Genomic DNA, 18,212 nt, shown 5'->3' on the forward strand with positions numbered 1-18,212 from the left:
AGAGTCAGATCAGAGAAGGCAGAAAGGCTTATAGCCATTTAGGGAAAGTGAGACTACTGCACTAAGTAGAGTTCAGGATTATATAAACACAGAGAATTTCTGTTTTTTTCCAAGCCTCATTTATAGGAAAATATGCCATCCTAACCAACACACCATGGGTAATTTTTATTTATTATTACCTTTGTGTCCACAAATACTGAGAGTCTAAATTTTTCAGAACTTTCACAGCAGTACCCAAGTGGTAAAATCATGAACTGCCCCAATATCTGGGGAGGCAGGAAACTCATGCATTACTGCAATATTAACTAGGGCATGTACATCTATAATTTTCTTCTAGCTATAGCTGTGCATTCAAATGCCTCACTAGACGTTTAAGAGGCCATCTTTCCTGCATATGTTACTTTATCAACTGGTCATACAACATTCCTTTACACTGAAAAGTTTTGAAAACCTGAATCTCAGAAACTACCAGATTTCTCATCAATAAAAGATAAATGGGACAATTCAGAGCCTTCTGTAACCTGAGGCACGAACAACCCCTTAAGCATCTAGTCCTGAAATAGCCTCATCTAACTGATGCAGTGAAAAAAATGTGCTACCCTCTAAGTATTTAATTATTTCTTCAAGTTCTAATCTAATAAAGCACAAAAGATTATGCTAACGGCTGAAATCTAGAAATTAATTTCAAACAAGTAGCTGAAGAGAAGCTTATATAACACATAAGATGTTTAATACTAATTTCTACTCAATCTTTCCAAGGCCCCTGAAGCACAGTCCATAACAAAGTATCTGATACACAAAAAAGATGGCAGTCATAGTTACCAAATCTCCTGAGAGCTGGGTCAATGCTGTTAGGTCTGTTGGTGGCTGCCATAACGATCACATGTGCTCTCTGTTTCAGTCCATCCATAAGAGTCAGCAGCTGAGACACGATGCGACGTTCCACCTCTCCGTGTGTCTGTGGAGAAAGAAAGCAATAATTAGACCAGAAGCTCTAAAACACTGCACAGGAGCTAGTACTGCACCAAAACAGACAGATACAACAGACATGAGCTGTTAAGAAACGTGAACAACATCAGATTCTTCTGATACCCAAATTCTGACATCCAATTGCTTCCAAGCATTAAGTTAAATACTGCTTTACCCTGTAGTCAAATGCAGAGACTCATGCCAGCTGCTACCAAAAAGGATGTACTCCTTTACCTTCTAAAGGCTTTCTTTACCTTCTCTCTTTTAGGAGCAATGGCATCCAGTTCATCAATGAAGATGATGGCAGGAGCATTCTTCTCTGCTTCTTCAAAGGCTTTCCTCAGGTTACTCTCGGACTCACCAGCCAGTTTGCTCATGATCTCAGGACCTAAAAAAATAACAACTGTGGCACCCAGAAGAGAGGCAGCTAGCCCCAAAAACATGCAGGCTGAATTTTTTTTAGTACAAGGTTCACATGTATCTATATTTCAAGTCAAAGCAAATACTATCAACCAAGTTCGTTAAATTTGCATCTGAACAGGCAAGACCAGCATGCAGAATTACTTACTATCATCATTTCAGTGTTTTCAGTTTACTCTAACAGAATGCAATACTACACAATGAGCTACCATTAGCTGCCTCTTCCCTTACCCTATTTCACACTTGGTGCGCTTCTCTGGAATGTGCCACCACACACAGTTAATGCTCACAAGGGAAGCAATCAAATTATATGGTGACAAATTATCAGGGTAGAGAAAGAAAAAGCTGTAAGATACCAAAGCTGTCTATAGCATGCATTACACAGGTATACATTTACCTCTCTAAGATTTTATAAATGAGTTCAAAAAAAACCCCAACTGTTGGGAGGAATGGGTTAAAAAGCAAAACACTGGTGAGTGCTCAAGTGACCTTGCAGCTGGAAATAACCCTTGATAAGCCTGTGTGAACAGCAGCCAGTGATCCTCTGGCATGAACAGTGCCCATGTCTCTGCTTGTGTGCCCCTGTCCAGGTATTGCTTCAGGGATCCCTTGGTTAGTGAGGTAATGGAAATAAATTAACTCTATGTTTTAGCTATGGGTTTGTGGTTGCTCTGGCTGCCTGTCTCTATTGACTCACACACCAACCAACCAACCAACCAACCAACCAACCAACAACAACAAGCCACCACCAAAAACAAACCAACACCCCAAACCCCATCTCCTCTCGAAGAATAAATAATAAAAATGTGTAAGCACATTAATCCCAGAAGGAAGGGCAGCATTCCTCTGAGAGCTACAATTGCTGAACACTAGTGCAGGCTCACAGATTTATTCTTTTTTTACAGATTTTCCATCATGCTGAAGGGAGTGGCAATGAAGAAAAAGTATGCTTCTAAAGGATCCAAGAAAAAGAAACCTGACACTTGGAACTGCAAGGCTGCCAGCTAACTGAAGCAGGTCAGCTGCAGAGACACTGGTATGAGCAAGTACTAATAATGTTTCATTACAGGTAACTCACCAATTCATATCAGCTTCGTCTACAACACTGCAGCTCCATGCTTGGGACTTAGCAGACAGAGAATGCATCGCTAACTCTGACAATCTTATTTTTATTATGCAATAGAAATACAAGTGTCTAAAGAAATGTCCGGCTCATTAGCATGCAGTAACACCTTCCACGTACTTAGAAAGAATATGACAAGGACAACATATGGTTAAAAACAGTCCATTTATATCTGATATCTTGAGATATAAAGCAAGTCACTTCTCTACTGCTGCTCTCTGCTATACTGTGCTATATACTTCTTTGCTTTCACCTTCATGGGTCTAAGTGATTGAAATCAGAGAAGAAAAGTGTCACTCCTTAAGTACAAATGTTCAGTTATCCCAACACTGAATGTAAAATGGCACAGAAAAGCACTGAGGAAAAGTCACAGTCTGATCCTTACAGGACATAAACCAGTATCCACCTCAACTGCTACAGGTGAAGAGTGATCAATAGGAGGTTCTGTCACTTGTAGCTAAGTCCCAAGGTACTCATAGCTTTCAGGATAGTTCTTCACAATTAATGTTATATGAAACAGAACAGATCTTGTGCTTTAATTGAGGGAAAAACAAATCCACAGCAGATCAGCTTCTTTCCTGAATGGAACATGCTGGCAGCAACAAAAACAAGTGTCTTGCACCCATATTCATAGAATAATCTCACCACTCCCAGCTCTGCCCTCACCAACATATATGAACACTAAGCCAGACAGACTCCAGGTCCCTGTATTACAAAGCTGTCTTTCCAACGAGCCAGCTACAAAACAGTCAAGCTTAAGCGAAGTGCCACTACAGACACTTCCACACAAATGGCCTCCAAGTGTCCCCAGATGCACACTTCAAAGAGGTAAAGAAGGATGTTAGGGAGACAGCATGACTCTACAAGCCCTATTAACAGCATTCCTTACCATAAGATAGACAAGTGAGCACACAGCAGATCTGGGGCCGGGGCCAAAGCAGCCACAAAACTTACCATTGATCAGGAAGAAGAAAGCCCCCGTTTCATTTGCCACTGCTCGGGCAATCAGTGTTTTACCAGTGCCAGGAGGACCATACAGCAGGATCCCACGTGGAGGCTGAGGACAAAGGCAAGGGATTTAGGTGGTGAGTATCTAAATGCCTAAGTAGATTCACAGCAAATCTGTAAGCATTTGATAAAGCCAGTCTGAAATTGTGATGCAATCTCATGCAACAGTTGCCATGTCAGCATTGCTATCAACACCCTTACTACTTCACACAACACAACAAAAACCTTGCCAGTAACTGGCAGCGCTGATTCAAAGGATCCCTCTGCTTTGCAAGTTGTCAGTACTTTAATCTGTGTCCAAAACATGTAAGGAAATACTTTCCTAACACCAGCATTTAAAAAAACCCCAAACATAAGCAAACCAACCCCCCCCCAACTCCCAAATTACTTATTCCCCTCCCAATACCTCATGAACCTCTGATATCAAGTAATCTTCAAGGACAAGCCCACTCATCCACCTGATGCACATGGGGACATACCTTCACCCCTATGGCCTTGAAGAGAGCAGGGTGTCGGAGGGGAAGTTCCACCATCTCTTTGATTTGAGCCAGCTGCTTCCGGCAGCCACCAATGTCATCATAGCCCACTTCATTCAGTGACTCCTCTTCATCCTTCCCAGGAGGAAATACATTAAACATCTGAGTTAAAACAGTAGCTCAACAATCCATCCTGGTGTACAGAACCCAGGTTTTTGCTCATTGCCATTTCTATGATGTGCTGAGATTCTCATTTTCAAGTCTTCCTGGTGTCTTCTACAATTGTTTCTTAGCTCTCTCTTCCCAGATATGCAGAGGGAAATTCCTCACTGAAGTCTACCCTCTTGAATGACAGCCTCTGCTGCCAGGGCCCCTACAAACTAGTGCAAAACAAGTTGGTGTGACCCTCTGATTTGGCTAGCAAAGATGATAAGACAATGAAGTCCAGTATAAAATATACCTATTCCTTAAACTCTAAGTGGCATTTCCAACTACCTGACATACCCTAGCTACCATACAGTTCTCCAACATAGTGTTTTCTCTTGAGATTGACTCAAATTAACAGAAAATGTTACGATACAGATGTGCAGATAAGACCACCTGTAACCAACTCTTTCAGTATAGCTGTACAGCATCTGTTCATTTGGCTGTCCAAATTTCTACTGGCCTTAGTCATCTGTAACATTAGGCCACGTTAAAATAAAATAACACAGCCTGGAATCTCAGAGGGACTCAGAGTCCCACAAACTGGAACTACTACACTTCAAGCAGGTTGCTCAGGGTCTAGCCCTATCAAGTGCTGAAGGTCTCCAGGTCTGGAGGTTCCTGCCCTCTCCAGGCCTTGTTCCAGAGTTTGAAGAAACCTTTTTCCATTGAGAATTTTCCTTGATCCTGCTTGTGTTATTGCTTCTAGTCCTGTTCCTGGGTGCAGCTCTTGGGAGAGCCTGATTATCCACACCTTCCCATCAGGCAGTTGCCAGTAACCCTGAACCTTTGCCTTCCCTTCTCCGTGCTGCATCAACCCACTCCCAGCTGTTCCTCATTCATTCTGACCTCCAGCTCCCTAATCAATTTTGGTGGCATTGGCTGAACTTGCTCCTGTCTCTGTTGTGTACTGAAGAATGCAAACTGGACTCATCTAGTGCCCAGACATGGCCTCACAAGTGTCAAACAGAGGTGAATTTTTCAAAAGGCAGAGCTAACTACAAACTAAGACTTACCCTGATCTGCAGGCAGTAAAAAGGCATTTACTTTATGAAGCATACAACCATCTTATCCCATGTCTGAGATTTCCTACTCTGTAACAGTAAGGTGGCCAAGACCTGACAGACAATCCAGTCAGGCTGCCTCAAGCTTGGGACACTCAAGGCTAGACACCTTAAGGGAGTGGGAGGAAAAAAGAAGAAAAAAATCCATAATTTACATTTCAAATTTCTCACTGAAAAAGTACCAATTGCTTTCTTTTCACGTGGCATGAAATTTAGCAACACTGTAAGCCCTCCCTGCTATGTATCAAGGGAACTTTGGAATTAAAAGATGAATCTAAGTCCAGCATGAGATATATGGAAGCAGATGCAAAAGAGCTGCTGCCAAAGTATGGCATCCCGTCAGCAAACCTATGCACTGGTGCTATCTCAGCATATGAGGAAGGATACTGGAAGCACATTTCTCTATCTTCGGCAGCAGCTCATCTCCTGAAACCAGAGGTTTTAATCATTACATTCAATACACAAAATGCCAAAACAGGAACTGCAAACACTACTGCTCTTAAGGAGTGTCACTAAAACAGATTTCAGACAGAGGGGATTCAGTAGAACTGCACAGAATTCTGCTCACCTCTCTTTTGATGGGCTCTCCCTCACAATGGATCACTGTGTCCGGAGCCACTATGCAGTATGGGCTTGGATCTGTCTCCACCACTTTGAACTCCACTGCACGCATCCCTCCACGCACCAAGAAGATATCACCTACAAAACCCCACATTTCAGTAGCCTGCTACAAAATGTCAGCCCTTGTACTATCAGCAGCTCCAGAGGACAAGGAGTGGGTTACACAGGTATACACTACTGGCATTTTTAACGCTGCTCTGCATTTTAAATTCAAGAGTTGCATGTACTGTGACCACTCAAGTACCATCAAATTTTATCAAGAAAAAAAATCAGCAAACAAAACCAGGAAACAATAGAAAAATAATATTCTGCCTAAATACAAAACACAAAGGCAAGGAATCGTTTCTTTTCCATACAATTTCAATTTAACATTTCTAAAAATGGCAAAATAGCCTTGACTTAATCTAAATTAATATTGAAGTTATTATAACTAGACTGGTTGTCTCCAGAAACAGAATAATATATGATACTGCACTATGAATCCTAGGTAAACTGGACTACAGAAGCTGGATAAATTCAACTTGTGTATATATTGTATTAGGATCTATTTGTTCCAGCAAAAGTGCTACTAGCCCAACTCTAAATGTATATTTGGTTTTTTATGCACTTTCCCAGTTATTAATTAAATTACTTTGGAAAAAGTGCGTTTAGCCAGGGTGCCAGCTAGTATATCTAACCCATTGATTAATATGTGGGCAACTCCCCAATCCCATCAAGTGGGAGCAACTCAGGAGAAAAATCTCATTAAACTGAGTTCTACCTAAGCCTTTTCTGATGTCCTCCCATCCCATATAGCAAAAGACCACAGGAGAATGTCCTGGTTTTGTTTGGTATAAGAGTTCATTTTCTTCTCAGTAGCTGGTACAGTGCTGTGTTTTGGAATCAGTGTGAGAATAATGCTCATAACACACTGATGTTTTGGTTGTTGCTGAGCAGTGCTTACCCTGAGTCAAGGGCTTTTCAGTGTCTCATGCTCTGCCAGTGAGGAGCTGCACAAAAGAAACCAGGAGGGAGCATAGCTAGGACAGTTGATCTGAACTGGCCAAAGGGATACTCAACACCACAGAATGTCATGCCCAGTACATAAACAGGGGGGAGTTGGCCAAGAGCCACATATCATGGCTCAAGGACAGGCTGGGCATCAGTCAGCAGGTGGTGAGCAATTCTATTGTGCACTACTTGTATCTCTTGGGTTTTATCCCTCCCTCCCTCTCACCAATTATTATTAGTATTATTATAATTATATTATTGAACTGTTCTTATCTCAACCCATGAGTTTTATTTTTTTTCCAATCCTCCTCCCCACTAGGAAGGAGGGAGGAGGTGTGAGCAACCAGCTGCATGGTACTTAGTTGCTGGCTGGGACTAAACCATGACAGAGAACTATCAAGCTGCTCTACCAGCCAGCAACAGATATCACTCTTTTGAAGTTTAGGAAAAAATTAAATCCACAACAGCAAAATATTACTCTACACTTGTCGGTCTAATGCTCCATGGAGATCTGTACAAGCTTCCAGAAATTCTTTTTATTCGGTATCAGGACTAGCCTGCATTCACCGCCATCAGGACTTCAATAACAGGTGCTATTACCTTTCCTGATGGGTCTGTAAGCTTCCAGGAAATATGGCTTGAGATAGACCTCAAACAGATTCCCTGTGATCCCTTCTACTGTGTCATCAATTGGTAACACATGGATACGTTTGCCGTATTTCACATCTGGGCACGGCTGGATGCTGCAACAGAAGAAAACTCCAGTTAACCATATCATGCTGGACTTTAACCCAAGTTTGGGAAAGACAATATAAATGCCAGAAAGGACCCTCCAAAGCCCTGGTGAGACTTCCCACGTGCATAAGAATGCTGACAAGGCAAAAATCATGCCCATCAAAGAGCTAGTCTTCACAACACATGCTTTCCTTCACTCCTCTCAGCCCTATCCAAAACTGCTAGGGGGTTTCATACTATCTCCCCCCCCACTCTTCTGTAGCTCCCTTTTGCTGCCCCCAAGATACATTCACAAGTTACTAAAGCAGCCTCAAGACCTGTAAGAGTCATGAGCTAACTTTTGTTTCAACACATGCTCCTGCACATGGGGTCAGGGCAATCCCAAGCACAAGTACAGGCTGGGTGGAGAATGGATTGAGAGCAGCCCTGCTGAGAAGGACTTGGGGATGTTGGTGGACAAGAAGCTTGATATGACTTGGTAATGAGCATTTGCATCCCAGAAACCAACTGTGTCCTGGACTACATCTAAAGCAGCATCGTCAGCAGGTCAAGGGAGGGGATTCTCCCTCTCAGCTCTTGAGACCCCACCTGGAGTAAAGTGTCCAGCTCTGGCCCCTCCAACATAAGGAAGTCATGGACCTGTTGGAGCAAGCCCAGAGGAGGCCACAAAGATGATAAGAGGGCTGGAGCCCGTCTCTTATGAAGAGAGGCTGAGAAAGTTGGGGCTGTTCAGCCTGGAGAAGAGAAGGCTCCGGCAAGACCTTATAGCACCTTCTGGTACCTAAAAGGAACCTACAGGGAGGCTGGAGGGACTTTTTACAAAGGCATGCAGTGACAGGACAAAGAGGAATGCCTTCAAACTGAAAGAGAGATGATTTACATTGGATAATAGGAAGAAACTCTTTACTTTGAAGGTGGTGAGGCACAGGTTGCCCAGAGAAGTTGTGGATGCCCTGTCCCTGGAAGTGTTCAAGGCCAGACTGGATAGGGCTCTGAGCAGCCTGGTCTAGTGAAAGGTGTCCTTGCCCATGGCAGGAGGGAAGGAACTAGATGATCTTTGAGGTTCCTTCCAACCCGAACCATTCTGTGATTTTGTGAGCTACTGCTGAACTAACTGTAAGGGAAAGGGAGCTGAGGGGAAATCTTTGTTCCTTCCCCATAACTCAGAACAGAGTTCCTGTTGCTGATAAACCTGATTCTGAACAAAAGTTCTCAGTACCAATCAGGGATAGCCAGATGTCTGTCAATCCCTTTTTGTGGAAATTAACATTTAGGTTAATGTCTGAAGGCCCCTTCCCCCTTTTTAAATAAAAATTTCAGCTATTATTTTACAAAGTAGGCCAACAGCCAACTGCAGTGACACATCAGAGCATCAAGCTGTGGCAGAGGCAGAAAGCTCAAACTGGCTTTGCCAGCTAAAAAAAGCCTATGTGCGACTGCAGCTGAGCACACAAGTTTCATATGCTAGTTTGTTAGAGACTATTAAGAGATTCTTTAACTACATGCTTTACAGTGAGGATATAGCAGAAGAGTAAATGAAAAGACACACTGACCCACAGAAGGAAAACAGCTGACAGACTACAAGCAGGAAGAGATAAGTGCATGAATCTGGATTTTGGCAGAAACCAAGCCAAAGAAATGAACACAATAAGTACTTAAAGATCAGCAACAAAAACTTTGAGAGCAAGAGGTGTAAAAATTCTCTGACCCTTGCAATGAAGCCAAGACAATCAGCAACACATCTTAAAGGCTGAGAACCATTACAGACACAGTCCAAGCAGAGAAGGAGATAGCACCAGCTGAACTGTCACACTAGAAATTACCCCAACAGTAACCTCATATAGAGTTAAAGTAAGGATCCACCTTTATTTTAAATCTACAGACTAGCTCAAAGCACTGTTCTGTTCCAACCACAGTCATGTTTAAAACTCACATTCTCTAGTGGTAGAGAGATGGGTGGAACAGACTTGTTCCTCTCCTCTACAGTTCATATGAAACACATTTTGTTTTTAAAGATTATTTCAGATATCACGCCAGGAAGTCTAGTGTCAGAAACCAGGCTCCAATTTTCCCAGAACATGCACAATATTCCAGATCAGAAAAATGCTCAGGAGAAATAACTGTCTACTCTCATATATCTTAACCTGCAAATTAGCATTTTTATGTTTAAGAAATGCTGACATATTTTTTCTTTCCACTCCCATCATAGAATGGAACCTGCCTCCTGTAAGCCAGAACATATCCTTCATGCTTTCCCACTACCTTCTGCAAGCATTGTACAAAATTCCTGCAACACTTCAAGCATTCCTAATTTTAAAATTATTTTATAACAAAAATTGGAATATAAACAATCTTCAGGGATTTTTAATCTTTATATTTGACTGCTTCAAGTTTTAACTTCTGTTTGTTATATGGCAGCTCAGTCCTTGAGCTAGCCATACTATAAGATCAATTACAATGTTGCTTACTAGTTTTCAGTTATCTTGCAAACATTAAAAATTTAGATGGAAAAAAACTTGTGAATTCATTTGACAATGTAAATTTGCAAAGAATAGTATGACAACAGTGGGGTAATTCAACTACTTAATTTAATGACAGGACCAGGGCTTATGAAGGTCCCAAAGAGTCTTCAAGAATCTTGAGCATAATTTTTTAGTATTAATCTGAATATGCATACAGCCAGAAACATGCAAAAGTAAACTGAGATCTCTGATGTAAGACACGCACTTGAAAACAGTTCTGTGATCTCCTCCAGAAGATGCAAGAATACTTCCTGCAGGACCCTGTCTCTGCCACAGACCAAAACAATTCAAAGCCAAGGCACAAATAATTTAGGCATCCCAGGGATACACAGCAGTTAACAAACTAGTCCTCACCTGATGACATCACCCAAGCGCACTCTCAAGTTGTTTCGAACAACCCTATTCATACGAATCTTCTCATCTGAGCAGGTATCATCTGACAAAACAATGCAGACTGCTTCTCTCCTCTTCTTTCCTTTTAGCAGGACAGTGTCTCCTCTGAACAGCTGCAGTTCGTCCATTTTTGCCTGTAACCAATAACAGCATCAGAACAAACTTTTGACAAAACAATTGAAGGAAGCAGTCAGTGACCTGCTGAGCCCCTTACACCCTCACAGGTCTATGGAACCAGATGAGATTCACCTGAAAGTACTGATGGAAGAGCTGGTGAGCTGGGAGCTGCTCTCCATCATTTATCAGCAGTTTTGGTTAACAGGGGAGGTCCCAAAGGACTGGAGGTTGGCCCATGGGATACCCATCTGCAAGAAGGGTTGGAAGGAGGATCTGGGGAACTATAGGCTTGTCAGCCTGACCTCGGTGCCCAGCAAGATTGTGGAACAGATCATCTTGAGTGTGATCACACAGCAGACACAGAACAACCAGGGGATCAGGCCCAGCCAGCATGGATTTAAGAGGGGCAGGTCCTGCCTGACCAACATGAGCCCCTTTTCTGACCAGGTGACCTGCCTAGTGGATGAGAGAAAGGCTGTGGATGTTGTCTACCTGGACTTCAGTAAAGCCTTTAACACGGTCTCCCATGGCATTCTCCTGCAGAATGCTGCAGCCCACAGCTTGGACAGGTGTGCTCTTTGCTGGGTTAAGAAGTAGCTGGATGGCGTGGCCCAGAGCATGGTGGTGAATGGTGCTGCATCCAGCTGGCAGCCAGTCACCAGTGGTGTCCCTCAGGGATCAGTGTTGGGGCCAGTCCTGTTTAATATCTTTATTGATAATCTGGATGGAGAGATCAACTGCACCCTCAGTAAGTTCTTAGATGACACTAACTTGGGTGGGAGCGTTGATCTGCTGGAGAGTAGGAAGGCTCTGCAGAGGGATCTGGACAGGCTGGATTGATGGGCCAAGGCCAACAGTAAGAGGTTCAATAAGGTAAAGTGCTGGGTCCTGCACTTGGGGCACAACAACCCCATGCAGTGCTACAGGCTTGGGGAAGAGTGGCTAGAAAGTGGACCAGTGGAAAAGGACCTGGGGGTGCTGGTCAACAGCAGCTGAACATGAGCCAGCGTGTGGTCAGATGGCCAAGAAGGCCAATGGCATCCTGGCTTGTATAAGCAATAGTGTGGCCAGCAGGACTAGGAAAGTGTTTGTCCCCCTGTACTTAGCACTGGTAAGGCCACACCTCTAGTACTGTGTCCAGTTTTGGGCCCCTCACGAGAAGGATGTTGAGATGCTGGAGCATGTCCAGAGAAGGGCAACAAGGCTGGTGAAGGGTCTAGAGAGTCAGTGATATGAGGAGTGGCTGAGGGAGCTGGGGTTGTTTAGCCTAGAGAAAAGGAGGCTCAGAGGAGACATTATCACTCTCTACAACTACCTGAAAGGAGATTGTAGCCAGGTGGGGGTTGGCCTCTTCTCCCAGGCAACCAGTGACAGGGTAAGAGGAAATGGCCTCAAACTGCACCAGGGGAGGTTCAGGTTGGACATCAGGAAGAATTTCTTCACAGAAAGGGTTGTTAAACATTGGAACAGACTGCCCAGGGAAGTGGTGGAGTCACCATCCCTGGAAGTGTTTAAGAAACAACTGGACGTAGCACTTAGTGCTATGGTTTGGTTGACATGGTGGTGTTTCGTCAAAGGTTGGACTCAGTGATCTTTGAAGGTCTTTTCCAACCTTAATGATTCTATGAATTCAAGCATTTGAAGGAGAGTTAGTTTATTTCGGAGGATTACATCTTAAAAGCGATATACTAGATAAAACTACAAAGACAGGGAGTTTCACTACACTAGTCAAGTTCTAATCCTAAGGGCATGAGCTCAAGTGAATCCTAAAAGTTAGAATCAGAATGTGTTCTATCATTTATTAATAATTACTATATATATGATGAATTATTTAACCTACCTCCCTCACTTGTAACTGCTGCAGCTTCTGACTCAAATACTTAGATTCATGTTCCAAAATTATATTTCAAGTTAAAAGACAGCAACAGCTTGCAAATTGACAGATGAAATGCTTTGCTTTTATAGGTGACACACCTGGGACAGTGACACAACACTGTTGTCTTCATTGATGGCTTCATCAACAATTAACCGATTAGGCCTGTTCTTCTGCTTCAGAATAGCAGTTGATAAGTCATCGGCTTTAGAGCTGGGAGAGAAAACAGAAGTTAACAAGTCCAATTGATATTGCTCCCCCTTTAACACCCATCCCTGTTTTTTTCTCCATTTTCTACAGGTTTCTTTGTTGTCTTGTCTTTTAGAAACTATACTTGTTTGCAAGTGTCCTGTTTTTTTCTGGGATAAGAGTTCATTTTCTTCTCAGTAGCTGGTACAGTGCTGTGTTTTGGAATCAGTGTGAGAATAATGCTGATAACACACTGATGTTTTGGTTGTTGCTGAGCAGTGCTTACTCTAAGACAAGGGCTTTTCAGTGTCTCATGCTCTGCCAGTGAGGAGCTGCACAAAAGAAACCAGGAGGGAGCATAGCTGGGACAGCTGACCTGAACTGGCCAAAGGGATATTCCACACCATAGAATGTCATGCCCAGTACATAAACTGGGGGGAGGTACCGGGAAGAAGAGCCAATCTGGGTTTGGGAAGGGGGCCTGGCATCAGTCAATTTACTACTCAAATGGATACAAGCTATGAAGCTATCTATAAAAAGAAGTGGTCAGTGAAATGCTGCTGACTCTAAGATGCTTTGCCTAAAAGAATTAGTCAGACTCATCTGAAATCACATATAACTGCTGCCACAGAAACAAAAGTTCAAGTCTATTTTAGTGTTAAATCCCAGATAAACAGGGGAATTAAAGGACAATGCTGTAGCTCCCCTGACAGGAAGAGTTGTAAAAGTTTAGCCTGTCAAAGCCTATTAGTTAAACCTAGCAAGCCAGTAGAAATATTCAAGTGCTCATGAAAAATGGGGCTTACTTTTTTTTTAAAGATATAAGCACCTTTTCATAATACCTTCACAGGACTCACTGCGGCTCTAGCCTACTATGCCATAAGATGTGACAGATAATTTGTTTGCCTTGACAAAATGGAGCACACCAAACAACAGGGAAATGGAAGAAAGGCAAATAAATTGATTTACTTTAAAATCTAATATAGCAAATAATTCATTTTACAAAAGAAATATGAACTTGAACCAACTGATTCCTAAGGAGCTCTTAGAAGTTGTACATTAGCCAGCCACAATAGCAGCAGATTACTGTAACTTGCCTTGGTGAGCATCTGTCTACTCTCTCAAAGCAGTCTAGATGTGCCAGTGACTAAGGTCAAAACAGAAACTTAGCACAGTTTGGTTTGATTCTCACAAAAAAGAAAAAAAAAAAAAAAAAAAAAAAAAAAAAGTCTTCCTTTGTCCTAAGAAAACAGCAAGCACCAGCAAAGAGAAGGAAGCTTTGTGGACAATGGTGCTGGATGTACAATTTGGCTCCATTTTGCTGTTTTAAGGACAAAATAACCAGAAGAAATCAAACCTTGAGTGGAAGTGGCAGAGCAAGCAGCTACACAACATAAACACAGCCTGTATCAGCAGTGCATCACTTGACATGTTCACTGCAATTTTAAAAGCCACCTTTTCCCTCTCTTCATTAAAGAATGCAAGAAGTGAGAAATCAACATCCATCCCTTTCAATGACCATGTGAGATGTTACAGATTCATTTTCCAAACCCAAAGAAGACACAAGAAAGGCTATTGGATACATCCATGGAGGAGCTCATGAATTCATTCCATCTTAAACCTAAAACATGGTCCTAGTAAAGTCCTAAAAAGTCTGGGATTTCCAGGAAAACTGAGAGTGCAACAAGAAAACTGAAACCAATACATCATCAGGCCAAACAGGATCTTGTGGTTAAAACAGTGGATAAAAACAACCACCTACTTGTAAGGACCTTGCCTCAACATTCCTGGACACTGGAAATTAATTTAGCATGTAAATTTTAAAACTTGAGCTAAGGGACACCAAATAAACAATTTAGACTATTCAAAGTGTAAATGCAAATTATATCCTTCTGCACATGAAATGTGGATACAAAGGCCTTTTGATAAGAAACCACTGCCAGACTTTGGCTATATAAATCATCACTAAAACTGAGCAGCTGTCCTTCAGGATGCAGAAATTGCTATGCAGCCTAAAAATGGTCTGGGATACAAGATAAAAATAAATGGAAGAGGAACTGGGCAGCAAGTGGAAGCTTTTGGACCAAAACTTCCAATAAATCAAAAGTTGTATTATATATATCTGGGAAAAAAGTTCAGATACCTTCCAATACACAGCAGTGCTGAAGAGCACAGCAAGATGTCCACTTAGTTCTGCTGAATGTGAGAAAAAAAGTTTTAGTACTGAAGAAGTGAATCTGCAGTTTCCTAAGAAAGAAACAAAAACTGGATCAATGTTGTCAGTGCATTGCTGCACTTAAAGCAATTGAAAAGCTCAGAGGCATTAAGAATGGAATAAAGCTCTCCAAGAAACACAGCATGTAAGCATCTAAATACATGGAGTCAGCTTCAGTTATCTGACCTAACAGTTCTGCTGACAAAAAAACAAAGGTGTTAAGAAATTATGACAGCTACACAGGAAAGTGATGTTATTTCTCTTACAGACAAGAGTAAGGACTTTGACAGACAAACACTACCCATCTTCCAATAGCAATTTAGAATATTATTACCACTACTTGCCATCATTGCATCTCTCCTGGGGGTTCATAAAATCATAGAATGGTTTGGGTTGGAAGGGATCTCAAAGATTATCTAGTTCCAGCCTTTGGCCCTGGAAGTGTTCAAGATCAGGGTCAATGGGGCATAGACCTGGTCTAGCAAGAGGTGTCTGCCCATGGCAGAGGTTGGAACTACATGATTGTTAAGGTCCCTTCAAACCCAAACCATTCTGTGATTCTACGATTACATCACTTCATCGCTTTTCTGTGTCAGAGCTCTCCTTGTTCAGCATGTGATAATGCCCAGAGGCTATGCATCGTGGTAGACAGTATGAAGAGTGAGATCAGAAAGTAATTACTGAATCTACTGAAAACAACTATCAATCTTCAGAGCTCCACATGAAGTAGGGAACTAACTTGTTCCTGCATGTCTATGATAAATATACAATGAAAAGTCACCAACTCAAAATTATTCCAGCTTTAGTAACAAAAAGTGAAAACAGTCATGCCTCCTGTATGTTTGTGTACCTTTTTATCAATACCCTCATGAACTCACTTCCTAGATAAAACCTGTCAGTATTTTTTTACCATCCTGAACATCCTAATTACAGTCTGAACTACTTCCTTTGTGTAAGTATTAAAAATCCCTTGAAGTAAACGAGTGGAATATCTGATGATTGCAGCCACTTATTGGAACACCACATGACAATCAAGTAGCGAGTTCATACCCACGCTCAAGATGCCAAATTCTCAAATACTGTTTCAGACAGGTATGCACACAAATCCAAGAATCTCTTCAGAAACACTATTAGGTCTTGCAATGCTATACTCTGTGCTAAAGCTCAATTCAGCAAGATGGCTGCTAACAGCATTGACCCAAAAATTGTAACTAAGAAGTAACTGTTTTCCAGTTGTACAGGAACTTTTTTTGATTCCTGTGTGGTGAGAATAACTTTGCAAAAACATAAATTTCTTTTTAAAAACACTGCTCACCTCAGACTCAAAATACACCTTTGAGACCATTACTTCATTCACAAGCTCTAACACATCTCAAATTCTTGACACACCTTGCTGGAACTGACTTAATAAGACCAAGTGGGTCTAAATCGCAGAAGTTGCAAAAGAAAAGGAGAAGATAAACCAGACACTAAAGGGACTGAAAGAGCCTCTGGTGAAGCCAACAAGTCACTTGAAGTATTCTTGGATTTGGAAATTAGCTTTAGGTTTTATTTTTACTCCTCTCAAAGGACTGTGAAGTGACTTGCACACGTGGGCTGGGAGCAGAGAGGCCAGTATTAGTCAAGTGACTTCTGAGTGGCACAAAATATGACCCTCAGCCTGGAACTAAAGACAGTGAGGCAAGATACTGGAGACAAAAATATAACTGATTGCCTCAGCTACCACAGGGGCCAGTCTGGTACAACAAATTTTCCTATTCCAATGCCAAGTTTCTTCCAGCCCCGATCCGAGGGCCGCTGCGGACCTGCGGGGAGGAGACCAGGACAAGCCTCTTCCCCCTCATATGCCGGCCAGCCGCTCACCCCAGCGCTCCGGGCTCTGGAAAACAAAACCTTCCCTGGCTAAGGCCTAGCCCAGGCGAGACGGCCCAGGCCGGGCCTCACCCCTCATTACTCAACACTTCCCGAGGAGGCCCGGCAGGCGAGGTGCGGCGGCACCCAGGGCCCCGCTGCGGACAAAATCCTGGCTGGGCAAACACGAAGAGCAGCCTACCCCCCTCCCGGCCCCACCCCCACTTCCTCAGAACCTGAATGACACAGCGGGATCGGGGGGAGGATTGGGCCCGCCGTCGGGCCCAGCCTGGGTAGCGCCGCGCGAAGGCGAGGTAAGGAGAGCTAGGCCCAGCTGGGCCCAGCGCCACCGCAGCCGGGCCTAGGCCGCGGCCTGCCGGCGGACGGCCCACACTTACTCGGATCCTGAGGCCATGGCGCTGAGAAGAGGCGAGGCGGCCGGCAGCAGCTCCTCAATACGGGTGATGGTAGGTGTCGGACAGACTCACAGAAGCGATGGTACGTTAAGACGCTTCGTGCTGACTGAACCTCAGAACCGACTCAGCGGAAAAGGAAACCCCGCCTCGCGCTGCCTCACCGGCGTAACAACAGCATGCGCTGACCAATCAGAAATTTCGTCCGGCCACCATCTTAGCCAATCGGAAAGGTGGAAGCGAGGGGACGAGGAAAAAAAAAGAACGCGCACTCTTCCTCTGCCTTGGGCCTATCCTTCTCCCAGTCATCACGAGCTAATAGCAACACCCGTCAGCCAATTGCAGCGCCTTCCTTGCCATGGCCGTTCTACAGGGCGATACGGGTCGAGCAGCCAATGGCAAAAATCCACCAACACGAAAATCCAGGCGGAAAGTCCCACTACGACAGCCATCCGAGCTACTCTCCGCCTAGCGATTGGCTAGCACCCGAGGAAAGGGAAACGTGTGGGAAGGATTGCAGCCGAGCAGGAGGTCCGGGAGGCGAGTGCTCGGTGAGCAGCTCCAGTGCGCTTTGCGCGCCCGGGCTCAGCTGACTGGACCGTGCGCCTGGGCTCGGGCAGTGAGGCAGGTTTGGACCCGTAGAAGATGGTCTCTGCGGACTCGGCGAGGCTTTGTGGGGGACATGCCCCAGAGGCTTGATTTCCCCCCGAGTGAAAAGGTGTGTGTAGGGGCCCAGCCCTTCCTCTCCACCCAAAGGCACCTGTAGGACTCCTTTCCTCAATTTTTTTTGTTTTGTTTTGTTTTTGGAGGTTTTTCTTTTCCCTGATTGATTTTTAGGCAGGACTGGACTGCCCCATGAGGCCCCACTGCAGGACTCATGTTCCTAGCAGCTTATCCCAGCACAGACCCTGTTCCACCAGGGGTTTGAAGCTCTAGTTCCCCTTGAACCACATGAAACAACCATCCCACAGCTTTTCCATTACTAGCCATCCCTCTGCAACCACTTCTCGGTCTGTTTGGGCACTCACA

The 18,212-nt window shown here is 43.6% G+C and overlaps 1 protein-coding gene across 2 annotated transcripts in view; it reads right to left on the reverse strand.

The window, feature by feature from the left end:
• The window catches only part of LOC134565204 (transitional endoplasmic reticulum ATPase-like), a 51,902-nt gene extending 34,578 nt beyond the window's left edge, over window positions 1-17,324 (reverse strand). The window contains exons 1-9 of one of the 2 annotated variants that reach the window (XM_063424690.1): window positions 17,169-17,324; window positions 12,617-12,728; window positions 10,487-10,659; window positions 7,476-7,618; window positions 5,833-5,963; window positions 4,000-4,131; window positions 3,467-3,569; window positions 1,224-1,357; window positions 823-958 (exon numbers count right to left, since the gene is read on the reverse strand). In XM_063424690.1, coding sequence (XP_063280760.1) covers window positions 823-958; window positions 1,224-1,357; window positions 3,467-3,569; window positions 4,000-4,131; window positions 5,833-5,963; window positions 7,476-7,618; window positions 10,487-10,659; window positions 12,617-12,728; window positions 17,169-17,185 — 1,081 coding nt within the window. In that variant the 5' untranslated portion in view covers window positions 17,186-17,324. Of the gene's footprint in view, window positions 1-822; window positions 959-1,223; window positions 1,358-3,466; window positions 3,570-3,999; window positions 4,132-5,832; window positions 5,964-7,475; window positions 7,619-10,486; window positions 10,660-12,616; window positions 12,729-14,847; window positions 14,867-17,168 lie in introns of those variants that run through there. The other variant, XM_063424691.1, reaches the window with a different exon arrangement.
• Window positions 17,325-18,212: the final 888 nt, after the last annotated feature.

This window comes from Prinia subflava (assembly GCF_021018805.1).
Source record: "Prinia subflava isolate CZ2003 ecotype Zambia chromosome W unlocalized genomic scaffold, Cam_Psub_1.2 scaffold_39_NEW, whole genome shotgun sequence".
In the NCBI taxonomy this organism is placed as follows: domain Eukaryota; kingdom Metazoa; phylum Chordata; class Aves; order Passeriformes; family Cisticolidae; genus Prinia; species Prinia subflava.